The sequence below is a fragment of the Thermomyces lanuginosus genome, assembly GCF_041956635.1.
Source record: "Thermomyces lanuginosus strain ATCC 200065 unplaced genomic scaffold VTN49scaffold_2, whole genome shotgun sequence".
Lineage (NCBI taxonomy): Eukaryota > Fungi > Ascomycota > Eurotiomycetes > Eurotiales > Trichocomaceae > Thermomyces > Thermomyces lanuginosus.
The window spans coordinates 166,375-189,400 of NW_027192336.1; the positions used below are offsets into that span (position 1 = coordinate 166,375).

The following is a 23,026-nucleotide window of genomic DNA, read 5'->3' on the forward strand; positions in this document are numbered from 1 at the left end:
TGTATCGAACACGGAGAAATCCATCAGCACTATCAGTCGGGATATGGCTCCGAATCAGCGGGCTTCTAAACGCAAGCTTGAGAATCATTGATACTTTACAACTAAATACTAGGGAGTTGACTTGGCACAAGAATGAATCACTCCAACTGCTACTCAAGGCTGTTGACGGTCTCAGCGCCAAAGGATCTAGCCCATGCGGGTTGTGATTGATAGCTATACGGTTAACCAGGAAGGGGCAGAATGACTAAGAGCCAGGAAGCTGGCCAGTGGAGACGCGAACTCCGCCAAGAAATGCTGTAGATCTCGAGGAGATGACGATAGTTAGCCAAAAACAGTTATAAGGACAGAGTAACATTAACCACAGACAGATGAACTCTAGGTACTCCATCGTCATTCTTGCAACTGAGGGTGAACGACAGAATTGCCCGCATGGTGACGAAACAGAAAGTTGCGCCGTGTATTACACTACTAATCTAGAATCACTTTTCATGATTCCCGTTGATTGCTTCAAGACATTTTACTCCGTACTCGAACCTTTATAAGTCACGTAAGCTTCAATTTGGAGTAGTCAGATCAAGATACCATCATGCCGACTACCGCGGAACTATATTGATTTCCCTGCCTCCGAACAGAAACAGTTTACTCCGACGTCTACCGTGCGCTCGGCAATTCTTCCAGTCAATCTCTAGGTACCTCCGAAAATCACTAATCCTTATGCCGAAAGTCGATAGCGACTATTTCGGGAGGAAAGCGCCTCAGGAACTGTCCATTGAAGAACCGTCTGATGAAGAAGGCGAGCGCCTTGGGAGTCTACTTCATACCTAGTACATACTCCGTACGTTATTTGAAAGTGTACATGACCTAGGTTAACAGGATTGTTGCCTTTGTGGGTACATTAAGACCCTATTATGGTCATAGACGAGCATCAGTATAGGATATTCTATCTGATAATGCTGCGGAAATACCAACCTACCTTTATGCTCAGCACTCATAGGTATCTGAAAATGTGCAATCCCAGGAACACAAGGTCCAGGCATCAAACAAGACTACCGCTCCATGTAAGGCTCACGACGCGTCATTGAGACTAGTGCTTGCTCCTTCTTGAGTTCAGACCATGGGATAACTTGCCCTGACCTAGAAGTAGGGTTGGCTGGTCGTAACTTCAGGATTGGGGACATTCGGAATGCTAAACGGTAATTGGCCGGCTCGTAATCATAAAGTAACCACCGTTCGAACTCCAATACCTAAAACCATAAAGCTTTCCATACCAAAATGTCAATTAGGTGGCATGCCCGCTTTTGGTTGCCGTAGTCCAAAGTCCCATTCCACCGAGATCCTGGGCTCTCCGAATACCGCCAGCTCATGCTTCGGTTTCAACTTCCGGGAAGTGTCCTCGTATACATGTTGCAGGGAGTTCCGCCGGCTCTTTCACCTCCCTCCTGTCTGTAAAGACCCTGGTACATATGGAGTACAGCTCGGACGAAGGCTGCCCGAACGAGGTGACTTCATTTGACCCCGGCTACAATGCTTGTCCTTGTGCTGGATAGATACAGCACCCTCAATCCATCAAAAATAAAATTCAGAACCAGTCTCTTATTCAAGCTTAAGTTACTGTTGTCACTGACCATTTGATGCGATAGACAGATATGCAAAGAGGTATACAAAAATAACATTTGAAAAATGCCTGCTTGCTTGCTTGCTGCAAAACCAAAACATCCGTCGACGGAAAAAAATAAACAAATCAACAACAATGCCACGTTATTGCTCAAACCGTATGTAAGCAGATAGTATGATCAAAGAAACAAAGCAAAAACAAAAAAAGAACGAACAAGCTACGATATGACGATACGAAGGGTATTGACAAAGGCAAAAAGGCAAAAACGAAGAGAACAAAAAAGAACAAATCATCGCGACATCATCGATAATCATGATACGCGTCGCCTTTCGGAATCGTCATTTTGGGGCCCAGAAACTTTCGTTTCCAGATGAAAAAAGTATGCGGATTACATAAAGATCTCTTGACAGTTTTCGACAATAAACTTCAACGCCTCATTCTTGCGCTGCACGTCGGTCATCTCGCGGGCGATACTCTCCGGGCGCATGATGGTGGGGGCAAACACGACAGCGATGTTCTGGCTGCTCATGAGGTTCTCCTTCTCATGCTCGACAACGCGCTTGAGGTGGAAGACGAGGAATTCCAGCACGTCGCGGTGGGACTTAGGCAGACCCTCCAGGCTATTCCGGACTGCCTCCACGCGGCTCGAGTGCGAAATGATGTCGTTGGTCTCGAGAACCTTGTCGTAGACCTCGTATGTGATGAGCGGCGTCGGCAGCTTCCGGAAGTACTGCTTCAGCGCTGATGTCACTGCATGGATATCCAGATCGGGGTCCGAAATGTCAAAGTCGTTGGCTCGTTCAAAGCCGTCTCGGATGCTCTGCGTCACCGAGCTGGCTCCAGACTTTCGATAGATGCCCTCCTGGTCCATGCCTATTGCCGAGTTAGCCCGCGCCGGCAACACAATACAAGGGTGTCCTGGCCTACCTCGAAGCTCGACTTCCTGGATACATCTTGTCACAATCGCAGGAATGATGCTCTTCTCCTGCTCAAGCCGCTGCTCCAGGTCAACTCCGAAGAGACCTGCACAACCATCAGTGTCAATACACGAGAATCCTAACGAATGTATGACTTACCCTCCGCTGGTTTCTCCGCGTTGTCCGTCTGCGCCGACGAGTTCGAATTCCCGTTCTGCTGCTGCTGTTGCTGCTGCTGCGACTTCCACGGGGCCGGTCGCTTCTGATTGCCGAACAGATTGGAGAACCCTCGCCCGGGATCCTGGGTTTGCGACTTTTGTGTCGTCGATGACGTGCCGCTCTCTTCTTTGTTGCCGTTCTGGTTTTGCGTCGACGAGCTTTCCCGTTCGCTCGAGAAGGCTCCCTTGATGCCTTTGGTGACACCCTTGGCAACATTCTGACCTCCGCGCTTCCAGTTGAACTTGCGCGGCTGGCCCTTGCGGATGCTGACGACCTGCGGGCCCGGAACGATGGTGGCCGGCTCGGCCTCATCGTGGATGGCCATTGACGAGCCCGATGACGCCAGGTCCCCGGTCTTGACCTCCACTGATCCGACCGACTTCTCCTTGCTGTGCGAGTGGATGCCGAGCCCGTTGGGCCGGGATCCCTCCAAGCCGGAATTAGCCTTGTACAGCTCCTGAATCTGATGTACCAGCTGGTTATTCAGCTCTGCCAGCTGCGCGTTCTTGGACGACAGCTGCTCAAACTCCGAGAAGCTCTTGTCCTTCATCCGCGCCAGCTTCTCCAATTCCTCTTGCATCTGGCTGCGCTCCTTCATCAACTTCTCAATCTCCGGCGCAAACGATTCCTTCAACTGATTCAATCTTTCCGCAAACTCGCGAACAACGCTGTTCGTCAGCTTGGCCAAGTCCATTGGCCCGCCGCCTTGCTTTTCCTTCTCCAGTTGCTCGGTCAGCACGGCCAACTCCCGCATCACAACCTCCTTCTTGGCGTCCAGCACCACCATCGTCGACCGCTTCTCCTTGAGTTCGCTGTTGGCCTGCTTCACCTCCGCCTGGGCATTCAACGCCGCCTCCAGCTCCGCGATCTTTTGATCCTTCTCCAGTGACCGCTGCCGTTCTTTCCTCAGTTCGTTCTTCAGCCAGGTCACGTCATCGCGGTCCTCAAAGGCGTCCTGCAACCCTGCCCCAGACGACTTGATCGACTTGGCGTCTTTCGACATGCGTGAGGCCTTATCGCTAAAGCTGCGGCCATGGCGGACCGAGTTGGACATCCGCTTGAAGAACGACTCCCCGCTGCCCTCCTTGGTATCACGAGATGTATCTGATCCCAAGATCCGCGCCAGGTCATCGTCCATGGACAACTCGCCGCCAGTAGCGTTGTACCGCAGCGGCGACAGAGTTGGACCGGCATCACGACCCGGGTCGGAGTGCAAGGTGGTCGTCGAACCTCTTCGAGCGTGGCTGGTCGTCGGGCGAGGTGATTGCTGAGCGACATCAGCGGATGTCTTGGACGGTTCCGTCGCGTCTTCCTTTCTTGTTCCACTCGAGGGTGCTGTCTGAGGCTTGTTAACACCATGTGCTTCGCTGCTGTCTTTCTGAAGGACATGATTCGTCACGGACTGCTCCAGAGAGTCTCCACGCCTAGGATACTGTGGAGCCGATGAGAGAGATCGGGACGAGTCTGTCGAACCATACTCATGGAGTCGATGCAGATCACCCGACGGGCGTGTGGACGATGATGTTGACCCGGGCGCAGTACCTGCGGGTTTCTGTGGCGTCGCGGACGACTTGAGCGAGTCAGGATGGACATTGGATCGAACGTGTGGTGAAGATGGACGTGAACCGCTCTCCCTCGATTCTGAGCGAGGTGTCTCTTCTTTGGCCCGACGATCTTGGAGCTTATCGTGCGGTCTCCATTCATTCGCCGGCAACTCAGCCACCTGAGGAATGCCATCATGATCAGTCGGTGCGCGGCCACCCTCCTGGGGTGGGCCATGAGGAGGTGGAGGTGGCGGCGATCTCTGCGGGGCATGGTTGAACGATGACAGTTGTTCTCGATTCTTGAGGAGGTTAGGATCAGCCGGAGCGATTTGCGCAGTGGCCTCGTCCTCGCCGTCGTATCGGACAGAGATCAGGTATTCATCTAAAGCGTCGGGTTCAGATTTATTGGAGGCATCAGATTCGCGATGAGGCCGATAGGTGGTCGAGGGCAGGATCATGGTGTCTGAACATACAATGCAGATGTTAGCACTGGGAAGTTTTGCCAAACGAGACGAGCACACTGACCAGCTGAATTGTCTGGCTGCCGAACTGGCGGGCTCGGAGCCGGGTGTGTCGGCTGAGGAGGCGGCACCCGCCGCTCCGGGGAATGGCTGCGTGATGTTGTGTCTGGCACTCCATCGCGACCGTGGTGGTGTTTGCTCGGATCATGAGCCACCGGCGGCAGTTCAGGCTCTTCGACGGGGAGCGAGGGTAGAGACTTGTCGAGATGGGCGGGCTTTTTGGCGGCTGCCGCTGCCTTTTTCTTCCGGCGCCTCTGCATCAACGTTTCATGGCAATCCATACAAAAGATGCCCTGCGAAGTGCGGGCATAGCGCAGGTTTTCGATGCGTCTCTTGCAATTGCGACATCTGAAGCAATTGGAGCAGAAGGCCTGGTCACCGGTTAAAATGGCCGTGTCTTCGATCTTGTTGCCGCAGGCGCTACAGCTGTAGGTGCAATTCTGGCAGATCAACGAGCCATCGCCCAGGAGCAGGAGATGGGCGTCCGAGTCGAGCAGGGTTCCGCAGGTGTGGCATCTAAAGCAGTCGATATGCCACCGATTGCCGGCTACGTCTGCGGATTAATACGGGAAATCCGAGCCAGGGATAATGGGTAAACACTCACCTAATTCAAAGGCCTTGCCTTCCTCCAAGATCTACCACACAAATGTAATGTCAGCCTGTTTGAACCTAGCGACTCAGGGAACCACCGCCTACCTCACCACAGCCTTTGCATGGGAAGGGGATATCATCCGCTTCCATCTGGGCGTCCGGGATAGCGGGCGCGGGATCCATGGTGGCCGCCATCTTGAGTCGGGAAGCTGTTCAGCCTGCGATCCCTGATCCCAACGAATATTTCTGCGAGCGTCACACACGGCCCCGCCGAAGAGAAATGAGCGATGACAGTTGGCCGGCCGGGGAGGGACAAGAATGCTATTGTTGCGCAACTAGCATGGAGGAGCGGGAGGAGATGATCGGAAAGGGGCGCACAAATTCACGTTGGAAACGAGTGATCACGGGGAGATTTAGAGATTCGAATGGCGAAACACACGATTGCCAAAGAGGATTTTTGTTACTCCTGTAATCTGCCGACGGACCGTCGAGGGGGGGCAACAACGTTCCAATACAGCACTCCGTACTGTATTCCAATGTCGAGTCTGAGGAGTCAACAGTCAAAAATATTCCGTAATTCCGTATCACGCACTCGTCAGCAGACCCATTGCAGCCCGGCTCACCACCGACGCGACTCGATTGAGTCCACTGGAGCCCGCGAGGGACGCGAGAATCGGGATCAGGAGTCTCTCAGGCGCGGTGTGGCCGTCGAGATTGAGGGAAGATGCCAAGCGGGTTGAGGCGAGACTAGTCCCATGCCTCCAGGGGGGAATTCTTAGTCATCGTCGAATCTATCTATGGTACAGTACGAGACGGATTAACCTTAGTCCCTGATATTCTGATCTGCCATTTCTTTTTAGGTTTATCTGACTCTCTCCTGATAATGATCGAATTCAGCCAGAGAAATCCCCGAATCGAGACCCCCTGGGGAGCACTGAAGAATCCATTGTTCCTGCGGGCAAATCACCTGACCACAGCTGGGTGTTTACATAATCACCTGCTGGATTCCAGACCATGGACGACTGCCATCCGCCGTTCTGATTGGCCAGCCCCGAATGGACCAGCGAGATTGGGGGATTGTTATTTTTCTCCGGATTTCCCAATCGGGCATTCATCTGGCCGGGGCATTGCAGGAGGGACAGGGGCAAGAAGAGGAGGCAAGCGGTTGGCGAACCTAGCGATCTCTCACTGACCAGAGATATCCTGTCAATACCTTAAATTAAAGGGTAACCAGCTTCTTAACTAGAAACTTTGATCGAGATTGAAGATCACACCAGTTTAGCCTGAAATCCTGATCGTTCCGTGATGACGCGGTTGACCATCCTTTAGTCCAGAAGCCAGTGTATCAGAATCTGTCGGATCCGGATTTCAACTTTTTTTTGCACTTTTGAACTGCCAGGGTCCGACAAGGCTGACAGGGAGCGGCGAATGGGGTGAAGATCTACGCGACCGCCAGTTCGTTCGGCAATTGCTCAGGTACCGTATGATGGTATGAAACGTCGGTGTTCGGCAACTTGCTAGACCCCGAAGCGAGGGTTACAGTTGTAGAGGGTGAGGTATGGGCGAGTATCAGGTCTGTTGGGATCGACAAAAGATGAGAGAGGATCAACGGGGATCGGGATCGACTCACGGCATCGAAAAGAAAATAAAAAATGGCATCAGCAATCCCTGTTTTCTGTATTGACCAAAAAAGGATGAGATGCAGAGACGAATCCTTCCGGCCTGGTCTGATAGTCATGTCTAGTGGCCGGTGTGGAACTGCGGAGAGCTGACAGGGACCTCCTGATAAGCGGTCCAAGCGTTCAATAGTTCCGGCCATAGTTTGGATGAACCCTCCTATCTATTTCATTCAGGGGGACTGTAGCTCTCTGATGACAGCGGTTCTACGTTCACATAGCTCCGTAAACAAAAAAAAAAAAAATTAATGCTTTAAACAACTCTATCCAGAATTATGCGGACCTATGAACTATAATTATGTTTCCAATGTCTGATGCAAAACGCTATTCCGATACGTCTCACTTCTCTGTACCAATTCCGCATGCGTGCCTTGATCCACGCATCGCCCATCTTCAATCAAAAAGATCTGATCGGCGCGGTGGATCGTGTTGAGCCGATGCGCAATGGCCACGACGGTCATACCACGCTGCGCCACCGTCGCAAGGGCCTCCTGAATACGCTTTTCCGACTCAACATCCAGCGCGCTCGTCGACTCGTCCAGGAGCAGCAACCGCGGCTTGCGGACGAGAGCTCGTGCGATGGACAGGCGCTGGCGCTGCCCACCCGAGAACTGCCGGCCGTCTTGGTGGCATAGTGTCTGGTAGCCATCCGGCAGGGCCTTGATGGTGTCGTGGATGTGCGCTAGCTTACACGCCTCTTCAATTTCGGCTTGCGAGGGCTCGTGGTCCGGCCGCGCACCGAGTGCGATGTTAAACGCTACAGTGCCCTGGAACAGCACGTTCTCCTGCGGCACCAGCGCGATGTCGTCGCGGAAAGCCGTGCCAATTTGTCGCGTAATGTCGACACCGTCGATGACCACGCTGCCACTCGTTGGCCGGTAGAAGCGCTCCAATAATGAGAAGATCGTCGACTTGCCAGCGCCACTGGGACCAACTAGTGCGCAGAACCGGCCCGCGGGGATTTTGAGGCTGATGCCATGGAGCACGGGCTGATCGGGGCGGCTTGCATACGAGAAGTGCACGTCGCGCAGCTCCACGCCAATACCACCGCCGCGGTCCGGGGTTAATGGTGCTTTTTCCAAGCTCGTGCGGCCAGGATGAGCTTCAATGTCATCCTTGCGGCCATCATCTGGAAGGCGGTCGGGAAATTCCTCGCTGTGCTCGCGATCGGTCAGAAGGCGCACGATGTTAGACGCCGCGACCTTGGCTTTGGATACGTCAGGAGCGAGAGCAAACATCTGGCCGCACGATTGGGTGCTGAACAGCAGGGCCGGGAGCACCGTAAAGAACTGTGTCTGTGTGTAGCGGCCCTCGGCGATCTGGCGCGAACCCCACCAGTACGCAAGAGCGTAGACAAGATTACTGATGCTGAATGCGAGTGCGAGCCATGTAGTGCCCCAGGCAATGGCTACTAATGTTGCCTCGTAAGGACCCTGCAGAGACCGATTGTACACTTCGTAGGTCTCCAACTCGAGCGAGAATGCAGCAACGGTCTTGATGGCATCAACCGCCTCAGAGGAGATGGCGGTAGCATCAGCGAACGCCTTCTGGTGACGTTCGGCAAATTGCGCCTGCACGCGCAGCTTCATGACACCGGCGAACAGTAGCACGGGTACGGTAGCCAGCAGGACCACCGCAATCTTCCAGGCAAACACGTGCGAGATGACGATGCCCGCGACCAGGTTAACCGCCGTCGAGAACAGTAGTCCGATCGTTGTGCCAGTTAGCCCGCTCAACGCGGCGGCGTCGCTGGTGATGAGCGCCACCAGCGCGCCGGGTGTGCGGCCCTCGGACTGATGCCACGGAAGAGATTTACCCAGCAATGCGCGCAAAGACTGAACACGAGTGCGGTACAGGATCTTGTCAGCTGCCCAGCCAAACGCCGACCCGCTGACAACAACCGCACAAAGCTCAATGATGGCCAGAATGAAAAACATCAATCCAAATAGATGGCCCGTGTGCCGAATTGTCGACTCACCCTTGCACGGGCTCAAATTGCCCACGGTGTGACCAAACAGAATCGCCTCGCCGGAATAGCTGCCACCGACAACGGCGGAGGCGGCGAATCCGAGCAGGATGAAGCCGAGATTTGGTCGGATTAGAGGGAAAGTATACTTGACCGTGGCCCAAGCGGACATTTTCGCTTTCTCTTCTTCTTTCCTCCCCTTTTCCGATCCTTTCTCTGTCGAGCCCTCTACCGAGTGAGATTCTAATGTGGCCTCTGCCTTCTCTGGAAGGTGGCCAGAATCATCCGACTGGCTTGTCTTTTGAATTGCAGTGCTCGACTCATCCGTTGACTGCAATGTTGACACCTCAGACAAGTTTACGCGCTCTAGGTTCTGCAACCTGACCATGCCGGCATAGACACCGTCTTTGGCTATCAGATTCGCGTGGGTACCCTGCTCGACCACACAGCCCTTTTGTACAACAATAATATTAGCTGCGTCCTTGGCAGTGGCCAGGCGGTGCGCAATCGACACAATGGTAACCCTGTCGGATAATGACTTGAGCGTCTCCTGGATGAGCTGCTCGCTGGTCGAGTCCAGGGCGGCGGTGGCCTCGTCAAGGAGGAGGATCCGCGGCTCGCGCACGAGGGCGCGAGCCAGTGCAATCCGCTGCTTTTGCCCGCCGCTCAGTCTGTTACCTGCGGTGCCAACGCTGGTGGCGAGGCCATGGGGCAGGGCCTCGATGAAGCCGAGCGCGTTGGCAGTCGATGCCGCGTGTTTCACCAAGCGGATAATTTCGGCCACAGGCGCGGGAGATGACGCGAGCGCGTCGGCCTCTGACGCTCCGTTTTGGATCTTTTTGACTAGGTCCGACAGCGCCGGGCCAAGAAGTGTCTGGGTGAGCTCTGCGTGTCCTGGGATTGATGAGCCCACCAGTCCCAGCGCGATGTTCTCCAGGATCGAGCGGTTGAGCAGTGTCGGCTCTTGCGGCACATATCCAATGGAGCCTCGCAGGTATCGCACGTTGAGGTCACGGAAATCTGTGCTGCCCACAGAGATTGAGCCTTCTTTGGGATCATAAAATCTCTCGAGCATGGCAACGATGGTTGACTTGCCGCCGCCGGATGTCCCGACAATGGCTGTATGCTTTTTGGGCGGGATCTCGAAGCTGGTGCCCTGCAGTACGGGAACATCTGGACGACTGGGATACGAGAAGTGAACATTTCGGAAGTAGATCGTTTCCGTGTCGAACCGCGCAGTTTTATCGCCGTCCTCGGCGGTTCCGTCGATGGCGGAACGGCGGTCGATGACATTGAACAACCGACTTGCCGCATCAGTAGCTGCGGCAAAGACGTGGATGAAAGGCGCCACTTGGCTGAGAATAAAGGATGCTATCGACGGTTAGGAGATGAGCAATGATATATCATGCTGGCCACTGACCATCTAAAAGAACAAAAATCACAGTGTAGACGGCACCCACAGAGGTTCCGGAGCCACCATTTGTGACAGAATCCGCAATCATTCTGCTCCCCTGCCAGAATGCTAGGGCATTCGACGAGTAGGCGACAAAGTAGAGCAGACCCAGCTGAGCGGCATGCGTAAAAGCCTTTTTCAAAGCATCCATTCGTGCCATGCTGAGGTTCTGCGCAAAGATCTTTTCCAAGCGGCTATTGGCATTGAAAGCATGCACCAAGGGCAAATGGGACAGACTCGACGATGCAACGGAGGTAGCCGCATTCGTATACTCTGCGATTCTCCCCGCAAACTTGCCAATATAATGACCGCCGACAAATGCCATCAAAAAGAAGCACGGCACAACAGAGACCAACATGCCTGCGATCTCGGGTACCTTGATAAACGCCACGACATACGAGGCGACGAAATACGACAGCGTGGATATATATACACCGACCTTCTCCGAGGTTCCCGACTGAACGACATCGATATCGGATACCAGCCGCGAGACGACATCGCCGGACGGCAACGTATCAAAAAAGGCCGGCTCCTGTCTGAGCAGGCTCTGAAAGTATCGTTTCCGCAGCCGCCGGATGAGTCTCTCGCCAACGAGACTCCACGACGCCGCATGGAGGTAGATGAAGCCGAAATTGGCAATGGTGATGTACACAATGTACAACACTTTTGTACGCACACTGTCCAGAAACTCAGCCGTGTGGGTATCGGTTGGAATACAGGTCGCCGAGTTCATGTCGTCGACTAGCTGGCCGAAGAGGATACCCAGCAGCGGGAAGGGAATCCCCGCTGCGATGGCGAAAACCACACCCGACACAATCAACAAGACATCCACGGGGGTCGGATTCGAGGAAAAGAGCAGCCGTAAATAGGCAAAGACTTGCTGGATAGATTTTTTGGTGGGTAAATACTTTCGCGGTGACAACCGCGTCTGTGTACTGTCAGTTCATCAATTCCTTCGAATGGAACAGCTTGAGTCACGAACCAGCCAGCTGGACAATGGCTGCTCCCGTTTTTCAACGGGCCCATTGCTGGGAGGTGAGTCGGACATGACATGAAAAAAAGAGGCGTGGATTTTTCCCTGCTACAGCAGCATGAAGCGGTCAATTCAGGAAATGCGGCACATTCAGGCCGTCTTTCATGACTCAATGGGAGGAAAAGAAGAGAAAAAAGTAATTCATCCTAGACGCCGAAGAAGCCCCTCTGGAGAGCAAACTGGACTCTGACTATGCATGGCCCACCATCATACATCGATCCACCCGCGATCAGATAACCCAATTCACGAACCGGACAATGTGCGATAAATTCCGAGTCATGCAAGTTCAGTGCTCAGCACGGAGTAGCATAAAATACTCAATTCGAAGTTTTAACGATTAACTGCCAATATCTCCCTACAAAATTTCTCCTGAATTTCTCCTGCTTTCAGAGGAATTGAAGAATCGAACCACAAAAAACAAAATCCGATGCTCGGAACCTCTCGCAAGGTCCACCGCCTAAAGTTATCAATCAGTGGTGACTAACGGAGGCTGGACCCGGCGAAAAATTTTATTGGCCGATGGACAAGACACCTCACAATGAATCTTCCATATGCGGAATAGCGCCATCTGATAACTTTTTTCCCTTTGCGGTGGTGGAGAACCCGCGGGACTCTGGGCCTTTTTGTTCCGGCGTTGGATGATCTCATCCCAGACTGGGAGCGTACTAGGTACATCCAGGACATGACTTCGTAACCTCGGCCAAACTAGCCTCCAGGGATGGAGCATGCATTGACTACTTTTTCTTCTTCGTCTTGTCCACCACGTCAATCCATTGCGGTCGGACGCCGCGTCGTCCAAGGGCCTCCTCCACAGCCTTGCGCTGATCACCCTGGATCAGTACCTCCATCACCCCCTTGACTGCGCCCGTGGCTTGCGTCACGCTCGTGCTAGAAGCGCATTTCTTCTGCAGCTCCTCGGCCAGGAGGTTCGGGACGATGCCGAAGATCTCGACACCGACGATCTTGGTGGCCGTCTTGTTGGATGCTCGCCGCTCAATCACGACGCTGACCTTGGGTGCGGATCCGGCCTTGGGCTTGACCTCGGACAGTGTTTGCCCGGGTCTGAGAATCGCGTAGTATGGTGCCATTAGTGATGTATCACCCGTGATCCGCTTCAGGAGACCGTCCCGAGTGACCTCGCCGCGTTCCAGCGCAGCGCTGTCATCAGGGTGCGAGCCCGAATACACCGTGTTGGAGAGAAATGGATTCAACTTGATGATGCGGCGGTTTTCCGGCACCACCAGCGGCGGGTCCTGCGACTCAAGGTATTCGTCTAGCCGGCTAGAGACATCGGAGTATTTATAGTAGTTCTTGGGGTCGGACCCAGATAGTGAAGGAAACAGATCCGGCGTTAGCTTCTGCGTAGGTCGGTATAGAGTCTGCACGGTGATTGTCTGTCCAACCGACGGATCGCCGCCTTCGCTGGGTGCCGGAGGTTTCTTGCCAGAAGTGCCCTTCTTGGCGCTCTCGGTCACATTCTTCGGCAGCCGGTACGGGGCGAACTCATTGACGCGAGGATGGTCAAAGTCAACATCCACAATAACCGTTTCCTGGCCGCTGCGGTCTTTGGACTTGACCAGTTTCTCTTTGTCCAGATGCTTGATGAACTTCTTTACGTTTTTCCAGCTAGTCTTCTTCAGCTGGTAGTACTGTGCGTGCTGGGGCGAGTAGATTGGTAGATACGGCGTAATGATGTTCGATATCAGAGCGGATGGTTGTATTGGGAGTGAGAGGCCGTGTTTTGGTGCGTCTGGGTGGTCCTTCTTCGCCTGATAAAGGGCGTACAAGAATGCCTTGACAAAGGCCTCCTCGATTTCTGCTCAAGTCAATATGGGCTCTTACGAGAAATCGATCTAACACACCTTTCTGAGTGGGTTCCTTTTCCGGCTCTTCCTGGGCAGGTTCTGGCTGATCCTCCGACGCCTGCGCCACAGGAACTCCTCCCTCGTCCTTATCCTCCAAAGCTAGACCTTCGACAGCGTTCTCGACATCCTTAACGTCGTCGCTCCATCCCTCCAGAGCTTCTGGGCCCGGTTGCCCTGGCCGCGACGATGAGCTCCATGACCACAGCTCATCTCCTTCCCAGTGCACGCCCCGCACCGCATGACCCTTTGCTCCCTGCACCTCACCCAAGCTTGCAATATCAATCTCGCAAACGCCAACGAATACCGGCACGCTAGGGCGATCTAAACTCGCAACGGCCACTGTCGCACCCTTGACAGCTCCCTTTGGAAATGGCGGCCCATTCGCCAACCCTGGTGTCATCAAATCCGCACCGCCGAACAACTTGCCCATCACAAATGCGGGCGTATGCAGCAAGGGGACAAGCCGCGGCACATGCCACAGCGTGTAGACCGTGGGGTATATCCGTCCATCAGCACCGGGACCTTGTTCAATGCGGAACCACAGGATCCGCTCCTCTCCATTGAACTCTGGATGCGACCCAACATACACTGTTCCTTGAACTTCGCGCAGATCCGGACCTGCTGTTGTCGTGAACCGAGCCGAAAGAGTGTTTTCAGGCAGTATCAAATTTCTCAGCGCGGAGACGTTACTGCCCGCATTGTTTGTAGCAGCATTATCGTTGGCTTCCGCTGCGAGCGTTGTAGTCGGGACGCTGAGCTGGTATTCTTTGATGATTTGATCGGCGATCTTGCGACGATCTGAGGACCGAAGCGGTGAGAGAGTTTTGATCTAGCCGTCGCAGCAACCTGTGAGCTCATCGCGTTCCTTTTTTATGCTGATCGTAGCTTTTGGTGAGGGGCACGGCGGGGTTCGAGTCGACTCACTGTCGGCTTTTTCCTGAACATGATCGGTACAAGTTCGATCGGGGATGGCACTACTGCATGGGACAGAGTAAGGAGAAATCGAAGTGTCTCTCTCCCAACAGCCGTCACCGAGCTGTTGTTCTTCTGATGGCTCGTGATTCCTTCGATATGAGGGGAATGCGGGACGGGTCATGCAAAAGCTTGATGCAGCCTTGTGATTCTTGGCTCTGTCAATAGTTTCAAAACTACAACAGGATTTTGTCGACTAAAACCGTACAAAAGGACATAAAAACAATTCATACCTGAGTCAGTCACAACTTAATCAATCTAGACAAATAAGACATCATTTCGAGTCAGCAAGATAGGTTATGAGTCAACGTGCTCACATTGGCCAACTGGCCCAGCCATGACCCAGGCAACTGGACTAGCGCGGAACTTGCCAGTCCCAAGAAGGAGAAATGAAAATATAATACATTGAAACCAGATTGTTGAAATGCTTATCGTACAATGAGAGAGCATATCCATAACCGCATTTTAGGTCCTGGCTGGTGGTGCGACCAGGGTAGTCAAAGTGAAAGTGCTGCCATGTCTGAATCGGGCGTTACAAACAGGATGGAATCCTTTAGCAGGTTTGAGGGGCGGCGAAATTGCACCGTATGAACCATTCCCGGGCATGGCGTCGCTCGGAGTGGAAAGACGTCTGCTTGTCACAGTCGCCAAGGTAGATGATGCAGAATGGCCACCGTCGTTGCCGGTATCGGCGGCTAACAGTGTAGGTCCGGGAATATGGTAGGAGGAAAGGCTTTGAGTTTGCCAGACGTTAATCAAAATTCCAGGATCCGTAGGATTGTAAAATTCTGCGGCGGAGACGCCCTGTAGCTCTCTATGGCCGGTGCCAGTGACGTTCAGATTGACACATTGCATGTAGTGCTGAGCTCCACCCATATTTCTCGCCGAGTGAAGTGCAATGATCTCGTTGCGGAGGACATATTCTCCAGGAGCAAGATCCGATGGAATCGTCACATTCCACGTGTTTCCCCCATTCCTGAGCAGGTCCGTTGCCCACGTTCCGTTGGGAAAGCGCCCTGCCTCGTCAATCTTCGTCCACTTAAGGCTCGCCTTCTCCACGTTTGAGCAGGGTCCGTTGCAGCTCGCGAGGTAATCAAGGATAGGACCCTGGTGATCCTCAGGTCCAGGCCATTGAGTCCAGTGAAGCTGCACCTTGTCGCCCGCATGAACTTGAGCTGCGTCTGGAGCAGGTTTGGCGTTTCTGTGGCAGATAAAGTCCTTACTGTGATACGAGGCATTTGAACTGCTCATGTATCCCTGATCACTGGCACTAGTAGACCAAGCGACATCGAGACCCGGAGGAACCTCCTTGGGAGTGCTCGGGTCAAAGCCGGGGTAGCTGCAATGGTCAGCGATCTCTCCTGTGTTAGCAACCTAGCGAGACTGAGACGTACTCCTTATTATTATCTCCGAGTACGGTGATTTTTGTCACGAAGCCATGAGCAGAAGCTATGGAGATGAAGGCCAGGAACGTAACAAAAACTGTAACCGTAGAGAATGCCATGACTATTTTTCCCCTGCCGAGAGTACTCTGAAACGTGAAAATGTGTCGAGTTAGTGCGAGAGTGTTTCGACTTATTAGTAGTCTTGATGGCTGAGAAAGATTTTAGGTAAAGAACCTAACTTCCACAAAAAGAATCACTCCCATCAATCATACTGATAGGCGCTGAAGGGCAGGGGTAAAGAAAGAAATGTAGAAACTCGGGAGTGAGTCGTCAAAGAACCGATGTGCTTTGGCAGTCAGAACAAAGAAGCTGGACTGGCTGGGCGCATCTCATGAGTCGTCTGCCCTTGGCTCCATCTCAACACCTCAATAAAGTCCTACTATTCTGGGCTTTTGATATTTCTGCAGACTCGGGCAACTTACAGATCATCGTTGTGGACTTTACTGTCTAGTACGTTGACGGCTAAATGAGATGGCGGCCTTGTAATGATACAATGTTAGCAGTCAAGATCGCTGCCGAGTCCTTTGACAGTTCCTCCACATGGCCATCATGCCACTGCCAAGATGATGGCAAGATAGAAGCTTGCGTTTCGATCGATCCAATCTTGCTAGCACCACCGATCCTTCGTCCCTCAAAGTGTCCTAATGATTCAGGGTCGAACATCTGTGTTGCGTCCATTGATCAATCTTATGAGGATCCGATATTCTAGACCTCAGGAACCCGAGGAATCCTTTGTGCCTGAACCGGATTTCATCGCAGGGCAAACTACTGCATCCTGATTGGTCATATCGAGCGTAACTGGACTACGTCATGCTGAGTGCTCTTATTCATCTGTCGTAGCTACCATTAACAGAGCTAACTATCAAAGATGTTCCCGACTGTCTTTCAGACTTCGGCCGGGAAATACGGAACCAGAATAAGCACTTCTACTGCTCCCCGTCTCGAACCTGCCTCGTTCTGCTGCCGCACGTGACTTTCTTACCCTAAATTCCAATATTCCAAGATCGTTTCATGACTGACCTAAAGAAATGCTCACTCTCTGCTCTTATTAAAAAATTAAAAAAAAAAAAAAAAAAAAAGAAGAAGAAGAAAGCCAAACTGGCCAGCTGTTCTCACGAGGTCGAAATCATTTGAGATGACGAACTGGTCGTGGAGACTCGACACCGGTAGCCACACCTAAAAGGCATCCACAACTTATAGCCTCGTGGAGTCGCTGCTGTATGGATCATGAGCAACAATATATACAGGGATCTGGGAATGGTAAATGTGCACAAAGTTTGTCATACACACTGTTGTGGTTTAGCAACCACCACTGAGGGCCCCCGCGACGGGAATAGTTGTTGGATCTGCGTAGATGCTCTCGCATACGGTGGTATTAGTTCGTGACGTAAAGTGAACATACTCCTGCCGTTCCCCATGGGCGTGATATTCAATGGTGACGGAAACATTGAAATAGTTTACCTGCTGTTCTCGAAACGAAACAGCCAGTTCTGGCACTGTGCTTGGCTTTCAATGAGTCCCCTCCGGATACATTCTCAAATCAAATTAGAATGGTTGAATGATTTAAAATATGAGTCATCGAATATTCGTAACTTTTCAAGGAGGAATGAAGAGAATTCTTGCCTCGAGAAATCCTCTGATATCTGCAGTACCCTAAAGTACGTCGTTGGTACCGTATCCGGCAGATGCGGCTGACACATGCCGCCCCCGCTATGTGCGCTGAATCCTGCCCTACATAAATCTCTCTGATCAAAGTTGTCGAGCCTGACAATGAATCCCTCCATCAACGATGCCCCTGCGGGGATAGCAGTCGATGTCTCCAATTGCCACGACAGGTAGGCCTATGCCACACATTGAATGTGCATTTTGCTGGAAATATTCATGGCTAATCAGGACCAGGTCCCATACGGATCAAGATCGACATGAAGAGGGTGAATCATTGGACACTGTGAAAGTACCCCTTAGAGCAGTTCCCATCTCAACATGACATTGTCGGCTCACTTCCTCTCAAGCTTGTGCTTGATATCGTGAAGTATCTGGAACCAGCAGACATATTCCGGAGCCAGAGGGTAGGAAACTGTTCATTTCTTGATATTCAATTGCTATAAATTCTGACAAGGACACCTTTTAGGTCTCTCAAAGCAATGGCATTCTATTTTCTCGTGAGACGCAATAATTAAGTCAGCTTTGGGCCAAACACTTCCCTTTTTGGACATAGATGATATTGACGAAGCTTCCGACAACGCCGTAACTTATTTCCGATGGCAATAGGGGTTGCAGAATTGCCGGCCTGTCAAGAAGATACTTCTCGCATTGTCAGCAATATCCTGGTTTTGGTATCACTCCCGACGGCTATTCTATTATGCACATCACGCCGTTACAATATTGGATCTTCAGACAGGAGAAGCATCGACAGTGTCCTCAGAAGAATCTCTTTGTGACCGGAGTATTCTAACTTCCGATCGCTGCATTGTTATCCATTATCAAGATGATAGGTATGAAGACAAGCCTTCGCCTTGTCCGTATCATCTCACAACAGGACTGCCAGTTCTATGACAGCCTGGAATATTCACAAAAAACAGCAATGTGCAAGGCGAAGTCTGCTTTTCATCATTATCCCATCAGTACTTATCTCGAGAAGGACATTGTTCTCATTCGCGAGAGGTTGCGCAAAGACAAGTCGTCGGTGACGATTCTCCACGTTTGGAACGTAACCTCGAATCACATTCAAAAAAAAATAGGGCAATTCACCGATTTATGGCTCTGGCACGTGAATACAGATGAGAATATGTTGGTAACATTCGAGATCGATATGGACATGGATCCGCCACTGGTGCAACAGTCCAAGTGGACTCTATCTTCTGAACAGTTGCTCAACCGCAGACAATTTCACTTATCGCTGTCGAGACATTCTGTGGACACGACATGCCTGGAACCATTAGATTATTCTTCCTTCAGCATCCGCACATTCGGCCATAAGACGGTAAGGCGTGCGCGATATGCAGATGGTGGTGTCGACGTGATGGACCTTATTTATGATCATGCCATCGACAAGCTACGCGTCCGGTGGAGTCCGTTGCAGCCCTATTTCTACGATCGCGACTTTACCCATTGGAATTTTCTGACTTCTAGCATTGTCTATCAGTGGAGCCCTAAGTTCGATGGTGTGGAGATCTTTCACGACTACAACCAAAACCAGAACACAGCATCCGTGCCATTTGGATGTCTGAGAGTTCAACACTCTCAAGGTCCTCCAAGTCCCCGCACATGCCAGACGATATTGGTTATATACCTTAGGTGACCGCGATGTCTTTGTCCTGTCTAGTCATGTCCACGATGGCGGCGTTGAGATCTGGTTTTTCAATCCTTGTTTCGTCCCCGATGTGCCGCGTACGGTACCTTTGTCCAATGGTAGATGATAATCGTCGAAGTAACCGGAGCGCGTATACATATTGCACAGTTTGAGCTTAAAAGCGAATTGAAAAGCGACGAGAAGAAAGTCCAGATACTAAGCATGATATCAATGTTAGTGAATAAAAGAACGACACCTTGTAATGCCGCCAAATGTAGGGTTTGGGCATGGCATAGTTGCCGATCTCAAGTCGATATGGCGATCGTCAACCTGGCCGCTTCTTAACTGTCCCTTCCGATGAATTCACCTACAGACTAGACGAGAAAACAGCGGTATCCCGACAAGGATATCACCACGAGATCAAAGTTTAACGAATTGCCATACCGTTTCTTTAGTGAGCGGCATGGATGGATGGATCAATGTGTCTCGCATGAGCAGTTCGCCAGTTTATTGGGATGGGTAGAGTGAACGATGAATCTGATGCTCTACTTGTATGTGGCCTCTGTTCCCTATCTCGTTTAAATTACTTTACTCGGAAACTCGGACGGACTCTCCCTGATCCTTTGTGCCTTTCTTCCATTCAAGAATCTGAGCAAGGCTGTCAACAGCCCTGATAGTGTATGGATGGACACTCCCAAGCTTCTTCTCCAGCCACCTGCCGCCCTTCGATACATAACCTCTGACTGTTCGTACAGTCCTTGATTACGAAAGACCGAGCCTAAGTTGCTGGCGATGAGAAGCGCACTTGGATGGTTAGGCCCTGGTACGTTCTCTTGTCCCTCAAATGCCAGTCTGTGCGTCACTTCTGCCTCCTCATACCGTCCTCGACTATCAAGAGCGAGACCCAAGTTGCAGATTCTGAGGAGCGTATTTGGATGATTAGGCCCTAGCACCGTCTCTTGTCCTTCCAGTGCCCGTCTATGCATCTCTTCTGCCTCCTTATACTGTCCTTGACAATGATGGGCGAACCCCAGGTTGTTGACACCGATTAAGGTGTCTGGATGGTCGGGCCTTAGCGCCTTCTTGTGTCCCTCCAGTGCTCGTCTATGCATTTCCTCTGCCTCTTCGCACCGTCCTTGACTATAAAGCACGATTCCCAAGTCGTTGGCGCTGCATAGTATGTCTGGATGGTCGAGTCCCAATACCTTCTCTGCTCCCTTAAGTTCCCGTCAATGCATCACTTCTGCCCCTTCGAACCTTCCCTGGCTACAATGGACGTGGCCTAAGTTGCTGGCGCTGATTAGAGTGTCTGGATGGTCGGGCCCTAGCATCCACTCGCGCGCTGCCAATGCCCGTCTATGTATAGCTTCTGCTTCCTCGTGCTCTCCTTGGAGATTAAGGACGAAACCCAACCTGCTGGCGATGATAAGGGTGTCTAGACTACCAAAATCTAGAATTTTTCCTTCGCCGCTGCAGTGCACGCCGATATGCAGATTCTGCTTCGCGATACTAAAACCAAAACTCGAAGACGCACCCAATTTGTAGAGAAGGTCCACCTTTTTATCTTCTGCAGTCGTTTCGCGCTCGAGAAGATGCAGAGTATGTGGAAGGTAATCTATCCATTCCCCCTGTTGTGATGAATAGAGTCTGGGAAAACTTCATCGACACGTCGTATTACCTTTATCGTCCAACCTTCAAGCTCCCCTTGCCTGCCTAGCCAGTTCAGCAATCGCAAGTCTTACCAGCCGATGAATATCATACTTGTCCGGCATCTCTCTTTCCGTAATGAAAGAGTATACCTTCAACGTCCCAATGGCAACTTCTGCCTCTAGTGACCAAGCATCACCAGGAAGGAGTGATCGTGGAGTCGCTTTCTCACTCAGGAAGCACATGAATTTCAGATAATCAGCAGCGAGAGGTTCAGTCTCTTCAATTTGTCGAAATGAGATGAGCCACGTTGTTGCAATCGGATTTTGCGCCTCCTTGTATCGATGGTTATCTTCGAAGCCCCTGCTCAGCAACTCCACCATGTATTTGTCACTTGACTGGCAGTACTCGAGGTACCGTGTTGTCGTGATCTGTTTCTTGGCAATATATGCCGAAGCTTGCCTGATTGCAAGAGGCAGATGACCCAGAATGTCATGAAGTTTTGCTGTATCTTCATGGTCACTCATCTGGCGCTTTGGCAGATGAGTCTCCAAGAATTTGAAACAGTCAACCTCGCTCATGCCCTAGACGTCGAAAACATTGAGCGCAGAAACACCAAACTTCAATATAAGTTCGCGGTTCCGTGACGTGAAAAGCGGTGACCCTTGTCTGTTGAACAGAAGATGGGCAACAAGATTGTTATTGCCGCTCAAAAGGTCATGGCTGTCGGCATTATCAACAATCAAGAGCCAGCTCCCCATGCTTTCATGGCTCAGGGTCTTCTTTACAAGCTCCTCCACGTCTGCTTTGTCGTCGTTGATCCCGTCTATCCCCAGCAACTGACCGATCATTCTATACGCGTTTCTGAAGCTGACGGCATCCGTTGCCGGAACCCAAAAGATGGAGCAGTCAGGATATTTCTCGCGGACGCGAAAGGCAATTTCTAGTGCAATCTGGGTCTTCCCGACACCTCCTAGGCCGACGATGGCGGTTTTTGACAATCATCTGCGTCGGCATTCGGTGCGATATATGTAAGAAGCTGCTCTAAAATTTCTTTTCGACCGACGAAATTTTGTTCCTTCCAAAAGGCACAGCAAAATGTGCGTGTCTTTTATCTGGCCTGCGTTCGTCCCAAAAGCAGCATTGACATATTCGATGCCATCTCGCCCAAGTCTTATCGATTCAAAGAAACCGACTGCTGTTGATGTGGCCCGCGCAACCTGCCATATGGTGCACGACTCAAAGGCAGTCGATGAATCGAAAGTTGTGAAAAGGGTCGGCGGGGCGTCGAAGTTATCCCTTGTGATCGCTAGGGCCACCCTATGAAGTCACTCTATTTGGAGTTCCTCGACTGCATTTGCTGGCATACGTTTTCGTGCAAGTCTCATCTCAAAAAAGCTCGTCTTCATGAGGACATATCCCAGCAATTGGCTGCCTTTGTTTCGGCGGCTCTTGCACTCCGCTTCCATGCAGAAACTCTTTATTATTAGTTTCAATGGATCCTCAAGACTCTTGGCAGAGAACATCGAAGAGGATGAATTGGGAATGTCCAAAGTCGATCTCGATGTGAGTATGGATGCCATTCTCTGTTTGAATCTGCTTGGGGATTTTGACCTGGGCTTCAGTGAGAAGGCACGTTCGGCCATGTCGCGGTACGCTTGTATACACTCATCGACTGTCATATGCAGTCTTCTAAGCATAATCGCAATGATACTGTATCATGTAGTCTGTCAACGTGGCAGTATTAACGGTAACTAGACGGTCAACCTCACCCTCCAGTTCCCGTGCCTCCGATCAAGTCAAAATATTCGCCTGGTCGGGGGACATGGCTCAGGCCATTCTTGTCACGAATCTTTTCCATGATATCTTCTAGAAATAGAAGACTTGAAAGGGCCCGAATCCCGCCCCCATCTCGAGCATAGTCAGATAAGGTGATTAATGACCTGAGAAATTGGGCAACATACCAAGGGAGAGGATCCTCAGTGGCTCTGGTAAAGCCATTGGTTGCTTTTTATCTGATATTCTGGCCTGCGCACGCCCCTTCTATCACCTATTTCAAAGTAATATATATTGGATTCGGTGGTCCAGGCAGGACGATGGACTTATTCTCCGCCGTATCTATGGCATTGCCCCTCTCTATTGGTAGGCTCGCTGCAGCTCAGCCCTACATGCCCCTCTTGATGCAGGAATGGAGAAATAATTCGAAATAACTAACTCATGAATGATAACTTTGTAACTTAGTTATCAATGTTGTCAAACTCGTATCTCCC

General features: G+C 51.6%; 7 protein-coding genes across 7 annotated transcripts; 2 read left to right on the top strand and 5 right to left on the bottom strand.

Moving 5' to 3' along the window:
- Nucleotides 1-2,003: 2,003 nt before the first annotated feature.
- VTN49DRAFT_901 (uncharacterized protein) lies at nucleotides 2,004-5,602 on the bottom strand (the record flags this gene model as incomplete). The annotated part of the gene is made up of 6 exons (XM_069416574.1): nucleotides 2,004-2,488; nucleotides 2,543-2,638; nucleotides 2,692-4,758; nucleotides 4,821-5,363; nucleotides 5,421-5,451; nucleotides 5,513-5,602. The coding sequence occupies 6 exons, from the start codon at nucleotides 5,600-5,602 to the stop codon at nucleotides 2,004-2,006; spliced, it is 3,312 nt and encodes a 1,103-aa protein (XP_069272687.1).
- A 1,777-nt stretch (nucleotides 5,603-7,379) lies between these two features.
- VTN49DRAFT_902 (uncharacterized protein) lies at nucleotides 7,380-11,550 on the bottom strand (the record flags this gene model as incomplete). The annotated part of the gene is made up of 3 exons (XM_069416575.1): nucleotides 7,380-10,420; nucleotides 10,470-11,430; nucleotides 11,485-11,550. 3 exons carry the CDS (start codon nucleotides 11,548-11,550, stop codon nucleotides 7,380-7,382), a joined length of 4,068 nt encoding a protein of 1,355 aa, XP_069272688.1.
- Nucleotides 11,551-12,269: 719 nt separating this feature from the next.
- On the bottom strand, nucleotides 12,270-14,345 carry VTN49DRAFT_903 (uncharacterized protein; the record flags this gene model as incomplete). The annotated part of the gene is made up of 3 exons (XM_069416576.1): nucleotides 12,270-13,351; nucleotides 13,398-14,229; nucleotides 14,325-14,345. 3 exons carry the CDS (start codon nucleotides 14,343-14,345, stop codon nucleotides 12,270-12,272), a joined length of 1,935 nt encoding a protein of 644 aa, XP_069272689.1.
- A 492-nt stretch (nucleotides 14,346-14,837) lies between these two features.
- Nucleotides 14,838-15,876, bottom strand: VTN49DRAFT_904 (uncharacterized protein; the record flags this gene model as incomplete). Its single annotated transcript, XM_069416577.1, has 2 exons — nucleotides 14,838-15,711; nucleotides 15,767-15,876. 2 exons carry the CDS (start codon nucleotides 15,874-15,876, stop codon nucleotides 14,838-14,840), a joined length of 984 nt encoding a protein of 327 aa, XP_069272690.1.
- A 3,821-nt stretch (nucleotides 15,877-19,697) lies between these two features.
- Nucleotides 19,698-21,337, bottom strand: VTN49DRAFT_905 (uncharacterized protein; the record flags this gene model as incomplete). The annotated part of the gene is made up of 4 exons (XM_069416578.1): nucleotides 19,698-19,779; nucleotides 20,367-20,737; nucleotides 20,788-20,818; nucleotides 20,871-21,337. 4 exons carry the CDS (start codon nucleotides 21,335-21,337, stop codon nucleotides 19,698-19,700), a joined length of 951 nt encoding a protein of 316 aa, XP_069272691.1.
- A 102-nt stretch (nucleotides 21,338-21,439) lies between these two features.
- VTN49DRAFT_906 (uncharacterized protein) lies at nucleotides 21,440-21,703 on the top strand (the record flags this gene model as incomplete). Its single annotated transcript, XM_069416579.1, has 1 exon — nucleotides 21,440-21,703. The coding sequence occupies one exon, from the start codon at nucleotides 21,440-21,442 to the stop codon at nucleotides 21,701-21,703; it is 264 nt and encodes an 87-aa protein (XP_069272692.1).
- Nucleotides 21,704-22,223: 520 nt separating this feature from the next.
- On the top strand, nucleotides 22,224-22,629 carry VTN49DRAFT_907 (uncharacterized protein; the record flags this gene model as incomplete). Its single annotated transcript, XM_069416580.1, has 2 exons — nucleotides 22,224-22,408; nucleotides 22,515-22,629. 2 exons carry the CDS (start codon nucleotides 22,224-22,226, stop codon nucleotides 22,627-22,629), a joined length of 300 nt encoding a protein of 99 aa, XP_069272693.1.
- Between the last annotated feature and the right edge of the window lie 397 nt (nucleotides 22,630-23,026).